Source organism: Schistocerca gregaria, chromosome 5, assembly GCF_023897955.1.
Source record: "Schistocerca gregaria isolate iqSchGreg1 chromosome 5, iqSchGreg1.2, whole genome shotgun sequence".
Lineage (NCBI taxonomy): Eukaryota > Metazoa > Arthropoda > Insecta > Orthoptera > Acrididae > Schistocerca > Schistocerca gregaria.
In genome coordinates this window covers 256614711-256623446 of record NC_064924.1, presented here as the reverse complement: position 1 = coordinate 256623446, position 8736 = coordinate 256614711, and the positions used below count along the sequence as shown (strand labels likewise).

Below are 8736 nucleotides of genomic sequence, written 5' to 3'. Positions count from 1 at the left end.
ACGGCATCTAGTCAGGCGTTTCCGTAATTTAGTGGAACTGGTTTATAATGCAGTCAGCAATGTCGGGCAGTTATTTTGTGCAGATACGTCAGCAGCTTGTAAGTGGCACTGTAATATTGCCAAGTAGGGGAGGGAGTGGGGGAAGAATACTGGAGGAGCAGGAAATGAGGGAGGAATGGACGGGAGAAGAGAAGCAGAAGAGGAGAGGAAACGTTCCACCACACTCTGCGCCCACCTACCGTCTCTCTCTCTCTCTCTGTCTCTCTGTCGCTCTCGCGTGCGTGTGTGTGTGTGTTTGTGTGACGGACGGGTTATAAAGAGCCGCAGCGGCTTCCAGTCCGTGGACTCGCTCTTGCACGCAACGCTCAGACATGCAGGCCCTCACCCTTTTTCTCGTGGCTCTGGCGGCCGTGGTCGCGTCGGCAGCGGCTTACACCACCAAGTACGATAACATCGACTTGGACGAGATCCTGGCCAACGAGCGCCTTCTCAAGAAGTACCACGAGTGTCTCGTCTCCGATGCCGACAGCAGCTGCACTCCAGACGGCAAGGAACTCAAAGGTGACTAGAGTGTTGTAATAGCGCTCTCCCATGTCTACGATACTGCATTACTAACTACAGTTGGGTGTTCCGCGGGGTTAGATGTCTGGTCCATTTGTCTATGTATGTAGTTTTTTTATCTCTCTTAACGCTCTGCACTTTCATATCAATAGGCATTTCTACTGTTGGTAGACCACGAAAACAAAACTAGTACTAGACGGCCAATTTAATTTAGCACTTTGCCAGAATGTGCTGGGAGCAAAGGAATAGGCCGAGTTCCTTTCTTCGATTCCAGCACACCTCGAGCAAAGTATAGAGTTATATTGCACTCACTGGTACATGTCTATTCTAAAAGCTGTTAAGGGGGGTAGGACGTCAAACGTGCCGACTTGGAGTAGAGGAGTCACCACAGGACATTTCAATTTCCAGTGTCTATATTTTTACAAATAAAGTCATAAAACTTTGTCAGCATAACCAGGAAGGATTCAGAATTCACACTCATAGCAGTGGCAGTTCGAAAACATAACGAAGTAATTTTTTTTACATGTGAAATTTCATCATTTTTTCACTTACTAATCTCAGCATTTGTTGCTATAGGTACACTTTTCTTCATAAGTAAGAGAGATGGTTCAATGAATTTTACACAACATACAAACCATACTTAAAGGTGTATGAAACTTAAGAATTTCCCAAATCTATTAAAACTGTAGTAAAAATTGAGGTAATTAACTACAAAATATGTGTTTTTTCTAAACATGAAGTTAAAAATACAACAAATCATTCGTTTGTTCATAAATTAAATAAATTCTAGAGTTTCATACACCTGTAAGTATGGTATGTATGAAGTGCAAAAGTCATCGAAGAATCTCTCTAACTTATGAAGAAAAGTGTATCTATAGCAACAAATGGAGCCATTAGTAAGTGAAAAAAACCATGAAATTTCACACGTAAAAAAATTTATTTTGCTATGTTTTCGAACTTCCATTGAAAAGAGTGTGAATCCCGAATCCTTCCTGGTGATGCTGACAAAGTTTTATGAATTTATTTGTAAAAGTATAGACACTGGAAATTAAAATGACCTGTGATGCCTCTCCTGCTCCAAGACGGCCCCTTTGACGTCCTACACCCCTTAACTTGCTTTGGAAAAATATGTTGGCTTCGCACTTTCTGACAACTCTTCACCTTAATTTTGAAAGTTTTCGTGACCTGATGTGAGGTCCCGAATGCTTTCAATTTCAAGGGTAAATTGTAGGCTCAGCCATACACAGTGAAAAATTACTAAACCAACGTTTCAGGGAAGAATTTGCCTTTATCACAAGAAGTCTCCATTCCCTGGAATATATTTATAACCGTTTATCCAGTAATCTATACTTACATCTGCATGATTACTTTGCAATTCGCAATATGGTGCCTGGCAGAGGGGTCACCGAACCACCTTCCAGCCATTTCTCTACAGCTCCACTCTCGAACAGAGCGCTGGAAAAAATGAACACTTAAATCTTTCCGTGCTAGCTTCGATTTCTCTTATTTCATTAGCTTCATTTTTCCAATTCGGAGGAGAAAGTCGGTGACTGAAATTTCGTGAAAACATCCAGCCGCAACGAAAAAAGGCATTGTTTTCATGATTGCCACCTCAACTCTTGTATCCTATCCGTGACACTCTCTCCCCTATTTCGCGACAGGACAAAACGAGCCGCCCTTCTTTGAACTTTTTCGATGTACTCCATCAAACTTATCTCGCGCTGTACCACACGTCCCAGCAGTACTGCAGAAGATGGAGGACAAGCGCAGTGCAGGCAGTCTCTTCAGCAGACATGCTGCAATAAATCGCAGTCTTGGTTCGCTTTCTCCAGAACATTATCCTTGCGATGGTTCTAATTTAAGTTATTCATAATTTTGATAACTAGGTATTTAATTGAATCCATAGCCTTTAGAATCGTATGCTCTATCGTGTAACCGAAATTTAGCAATTGTCACGTTTTGCACCATACAGATATCTTGTCTAAATCATTTTACAATTGGTTTTGATCACCTAACGTATTTATGAGTCTGTAAAGGACAGCAAAAAATGTAAGAGGGCTGCACAGATTGTTTCCTAAATCGTTTGTATAGATTAGGAACAGCAGAGGGCATACAAAAATTCCTTGTCAATGGCCAGATATCCCTTGTATTTTACCCGATGACTTTCCGTCACTTACTATGGACTGTGACATTTCTGACAGGATATCAGGCGAAATCCTCATAGTACTCAAATTGATGTATAAAAGGTTAAAGTTACAAAAACGTGTAACAGTTAATAAAAATTTCGTGATGACTTACATTGTATTTAGTTTCTCTTCTTACAACGTAGAAGTATCTGGTGGAGGCGCACATGAATTTGTAACAGTGGATCACAACTAATGTCCACGCTCAGCAATTGCTCGTCTATTTTTACCGAAACAAAGGTGCTTAATGGCTACATTTTAAGAAGATTGCATAGTTGTAATGGAGCTGAACACGAAATTTTTATTGACTTTCACGTTTTTTTATCTTTTTTTACGTTAATGAAAGTACACTGAGGACTTGTGAACGAGCATTTTTAAATGTATTTCATGCAGTGAAGATTCTTTTGTGTGAATATTTCTGATGGTTATGTCTACGAAACGCGTCAGATTAGTGCTTTCACACTGTGTGTGTCTGTTCCTACACTTCAGCTTTCGTTTCACTTCAGCTTTCAAGAATACAGCACCTTCGCTTACTATAGTGTACCAACAAAGTAGTTTTAAGGTCTTGTGCTTAAATACTGGTAAAGGCTTAAACCGTAAAGACAGTGTTTTAGACCTATTACTTTTCGCTTCAGATGCTTTTGCCATAAGACTGACGCTGTTAATGGAGACATAAAAATCGGCTAACTTTTTCTATCTTTTGTTGATGTTCTAGAAGGTAACTTTTCAATTAATACCTACCTTAAAGAAAAGTAATCGTTAAATGAACAAAAATTAACAGCAATTATGTGTCGAGTTTATGAAATGTGTATTTTGTCGGCAACAGTTAAAGCGGTGGTAATGTTAGCCACACTCTCAGACAGCATTTACTAGCTGATTACATCTATTGTAGACGATTAAGTGATTATGAGTACAATAGTGGTGTTTACTAACATAGCACTCGGTGGGGAACCAAACAGATGTATACCACTTTGACGGCTTATACAGGAAAATCAAACTTCCAATAGATAATAGAAACGCTTTCAAATTCAGATTAGAGATAGTTCTGCGGCATCTCGAAAGATGCATCGAATGATGCTCAACAGCTGTGCTGTATTTCAGCGAAGCACCTGTTCATCACCTTCAGGTGATATTGTTGGTACAGCGTTAATTGTCCTAGGGAGAGACAAGTGGGCGAGGCAGTGGTCCATTACCAGATCACTCTGATAACGTCGTCATCGCTAGAATGACTATGGGGTGGGCCATCCCGCCATTGATGTAGTCCTAAAGTACTGACTTCTCTGTTGTCTTGAAGCCGCATGCTCTCTAGCCTTCTAGATTTTAGACTGGTCAGTGCCGCGTTCCTCTTCCCTGACACTTATCACCAATAATTAAAATCATCAATTGAAGACAATGAAGAAGTGCTTCGGCGAAATTTATATAGTTTCAGCTACAACATTTCATGGAAGTCGATAGAGCCATAGCAATATGTAACATATCAGGAGAGCATCAAACTTGCTGCAGCAGACAATCCTTATGTAGAACTATGTCCCCTGCGATGTATGGCCAGCCCTATCTTATATGACTAGCTCAGTTGTATCCGCCTAGCACATATGACGTTTTCAAAAAGAAACGTTCCATACCCAAAGATTTGTCGTAAATATGATTAACTAACGAGATATGTAACTAGCTGCATACATTCCAAGTACAATCTATGTCATCTTTAATGCACAACTGATTCGAAACGTGCCATGGAGCACTAATTTAGTGGTGTAGGAGAGAAAGCGTTTGGACAACACCTATTATTTACATTTGCGAAGCAGTGTATGTATTTTATACGATGCAAAACGTATTCCCGAAGAATGCCAAAATAATCAAGGACGTGATGAACTACGTGAAGTTCTCCAGAAAGTAATTTTACGTACGATTTATAAAGAATAGCTGTGTTATTGGCATTTATATCAGACATAATTCTGTGCCCTTTCCTTGTTTTTATGTTTACGCAGAGGCGTCTTTCTCCCGATTCACTAAATTTTCGTCGCCCAGATAACATATCTTTACTTTAACGCAGTCTTTGCGTGCGACTCATATCCTAGCAAATTCAAACTGTGTGCTCTCACCACATCGTTCCTACTCTTTTTTTTCTTGTTATCGTCAGCGTACCTTGTTTTATCGTTATTCAGTCGTCCCTGATTTTATCTGCTCTTCCGAACATATCTGAATCATCTAAAGAGTTATATTTCAGTTCATTATGGGCCTTCTCCTTTGAAGTCCACTTTTCTTATCCATACACTCACACTAACAAAGAAACTGTCATCACATTGCGAAATTTGATTCGAATCTCTTTTTCTCGTTCCCTCTTTTACAGTCATGACGTATATCTTCCAGTAGGTGTTAGACTTACATGTCAGAACATTGGAAATAACGTTACCCCGTCAATAACGGACTTCGCTGGGCCTTATCACCCACAGCACCGCAGACACTGACTTGAAAAGCGCTCATTAAATTCATAAACGATGATGAATTACCCCACTCAGTAACCGAAAAAAGGGCCAGATATGCATGAAGAGCAGTCATTTTCACTCAAATCGTGCAGTTAGTGCTGGGCAGATATCCTATTGCCTACAATTTCTATTCCATAAGCTGTCAGTTGATAAGTTATGTAGCTGTATCTCTTGAAGGCAGTGACAGTTCCTGAGAATGTCTTCAGAAATTCTGGTTTGAACGTGCCATATTCTTCCCTTACCGGGAAGTACAATAGACTCTAGAATATCGTCATGAACTCTAGGGCCTGTAAGATTAGTACACTGATGGCTTAAACCGAGATGATACCGTTCCAGGAGTACATAAAAGCTGTAATGTCATCTGATCGTTACTCGACGCCTTAGATACTACCTGTTGTCAATGAAAATTGACAACTATTTCTAATAGCGCTCCTTACTGAAAGTCAGACAGAAAACAGAAAACAGATGTGACTTTGAGTTTAATCGAACTCCATAGCGCTGAGACTGCATGTGACCGTTAGATTGATTTATAACACGTGTTCAAAGTGTAACGAAACTGTGAAGTATGCTACTTTGATGTTGCTCTTACTGTTTATTTTAAACTGTAAGAATATATACCAGGCACGGTCCTTTTCGAGGTGGTAGGCGCCTGCCTCACTTAAACCTTTAAACTGGCTAGACCATCCAATCATAGATCCAATGTCAGTTAAACGTTGCATCCGAACCTCAGCTTGGGGTCTGAACCCAGTCGTTAGATTTCTTCTATAACTTATTCTCTGTCAGTGATTTGTGTATACTGGTCATGTAGTTTTTCTTTGAGACTTATTCAGTTTTCTTATCTGCTCAGATTAACTTCATGATCATATAATACAAAATTAATAAACGTGATAAAGATGATCTTAGGGATTGCACTGATAATATTTTCCCTAGATTCAAGACAAGCGTGGGAACTATCGCAGCCGGCCGGGGTAGCCGAGCGGTTCTAGGCGCTATAGTCTGGAATCACGCGAACGCTACGGTCGCAGGTTCGAATCCTGCCTCGGGCATGAATGTATGTGATGTCATTAGGTTAGTTAAGTTTAAGTAGTTCTAAGTTTTAGGGGGCTGATGACTTCAGAAGTTAAGTACCATTGTGCTCAGAACCATTTGAACCATTTTTGAACTATCGCACAACCTGCTCAATAGCTTATGGATCCAAGTTGCTGAAGTGGATAATAAACAGAATAATAGGAAAGAAAGTCGAGGAACTGTTAGATGGCGATCAGTATTGCTTTCAGAAAGATAAACGCGCCACAAAAGTAGGTCTGACGCTACGGTTGATAATGTTAGGTAGTCTTAAGAAAAGTAGTGAGACCTTCATAGTATATATCAACATAGAAAAAGCTTTCGCTAATGGAAAATGTTAGAAGGAGTTCAAAATTATGAGGAAAATTGGAGTAAGCTGTAGGTATTATACAGATATTGTGCTTATTCGCGTTACCGAAGTTCTTTTATTTCGTGAGGAGGTTATCACTCAACTGTCTCTCTGCTAAGACGAGCAGTTTTGCTTGCGAATAGTTGAGATGGGCAATTTACATGCTCATCACATTTTCGTCTGGTTTTGATGTTTATGCACCTCCCTAGTAATTCGTGAAGCCACGTCTTAGTCCACTCCGAATTTCTTTTAAGCTCATCTTTTCGATTCATCTCCTGGGACCTTCTTCTGGCCCTCACGGGTGTCGCTGGGTTCAGGGACACAGGTGAAATCCTGAAGATGATCCAGGGAGAGGATTCGAAACGTCGACCATAGATGAAGTTTCAAGACGAGTGTGACGCTGCCTAACGTCAAAGATACTGTAACCTTACCATTAAGTCTGTTACTTGTCTGAATAGTATTTTCCATGGAGTTGCAGAGATTACCATGGATTTTATCTGCTTAGACAGTGCAGTGTATGGAAATTTTTAAAGCACCAGCTCACTGAAATTGTTGCGACGTACGGAAGTACACTCACTGTAACAATTGTGAGTTCTTTGGTTTGCTGCAGTAGGAGACTGAGTGGAACTATAACATCTAAAACGTTAGTTCATATTATTACAATATTGAGATCATGATGTACTTAACATTTACACAATCCATTTTCACAGGAATTTTCTGAGTATTTACAACTGTCTCTGAATCTTAAACTATCACTTGATATAGACAAATTTTCTATACTCTCATTTAAAGAATAACTGACATAATGTTCATATAATGTTCTGCCTGAGACATTTAATACACTGGTGGCCCATCTAAGACTATGGTGTCATCTTGGTCTTTGATGGAGTATTGTGGCGAGCATTCCTCTGCTCAGCCGTAAGTAGACGAGCCGTTGTGATGGAGTGGAGGAGTTTCAGGAGGCGTGGCTATGCCGCAGTTTGTCATTGGTCGGTGCGGCATACAACGGCTATTCTATGGTGCCAACCATACTTTGGCACCCTGCTCTTTGGACGACACCACGAAGATAAACCAACGTTTCGTTTATAAATTTTGAGTTATTATTTCTAATTTTCGACATAATTTAGTATTATCGTCATATAGTAAATTTACAAATCCTGTAAGAAGTTTTGTGCAATATGTTGGATAACGACAAGCGTGTGCACCTTTCTGTGTGTTTCAGCGACCATCCCCGACGCTCTGGTGACTGACTGCAGCAAATGCAACGAGAAGCAGAAGGAGGGCGCCAACAAGGTCATCAGGTTCCTCATCCAGAAGAGGGACGACCTCTGGAAACCTCTGCAGGCCAAGTACGACCCCGAGGGAGTCTACATTGGCAAACATCCAGAGCTGCTCAAACCTGAATGAACCCAATTATCAGTCTGTTAAAATAGTGTCGTCGCTGTTCTTCAAATAAATCGTTATCTTCCAGTTAATACAGTTAACCCTGTGCTACAGTTTTATTCCCTTATCCCCCCTCCCCCCTTCCTGCCACCTCCAACAACGTTGCAGATTGTGAGTACGTTATTTGGCTGGTCAAGGTAGCGCGGTGGTTAAGATTTTTGGCTGGATTTGGGGACGACCACAGATCAAATCACTCTCCAGCCATCATGGTTTAAAGTTCACGATGGTTCCCCCAATAATAGGTATTTTGAACGTACCCATCACGAGATAATTAATTTGTCACCGGAAGGAGTAGTACAAGGTAAAAATTATAGATGCAGGCTAGAATGTAAACCGCTGATATATATATTACGATATGTTGATAATTTTTACTTTATGGACCGTATGATTACAGCTGAATGAAACACAACTTTCGAGCCGCACGCGCTTCGCCTTTATTTTCTGCAAGGGCCTAGAATATTAAAAAAAATCCTGTTTAGTTTACATTGACCAAAATGCAAACTTAAAAGCAAAAATATGTACATATCCCAGGGTGCTGAAGATGCCATACAGAAAATAAAGGCGAAACGCGTAAGGCGCGAAAATTGTGTTTCATTCAGTTGTAAAAATTATCAGTATACCGTAATATTACACGCAACTGAGGAAGACAGGA

At 40.3% G+C, this 8736-nt stretch overlaps 1 protein-coding gene across 1 annotated transcript; it reads left to right on the top strand.

Moving 5' to 3' along the window:
* The first annotated feature begins 329 nt into the window (after positions 1–329).
* On the top strand, positions 330–8125 carry LOC126272787 (ejaculatory bulb-specific protein 3-like). The gene is made up of 2 exons (XM_049975935.1): positions 330–561; positions 7864–8125. Exons 1-2 carry the CDS (start codon positions 372–374, stop codon positions 8046–8048), a joined length of 375 nt encoding a protein of 124 aa, XP_049831892.1. The 5' UTR covers positions 330–371; the 3' UTR covers positions 8049–8125.
* Positions 8126–8736: the final 611 nt, after the last annotated feature.

What these genes read in the sequence shown, in the direction of transcription:
- LOC126272787 (XM_049975935.1), top strand. Translation starts at nt 372, where the DNA reads ATGCAGGCCCTCACCCTTTTTCTCGTGGCTCTGGCGGCCGTGGTCGCG. An exon ending in AGACGGCAAGGAACTCAAAG is followed by an intron (nt 562 to 7,863) that starts GTGACTAGAGTG and finishes TGTGTGTTTCAG; the next exon opens with CGACCATCCCCGACGCTCTG.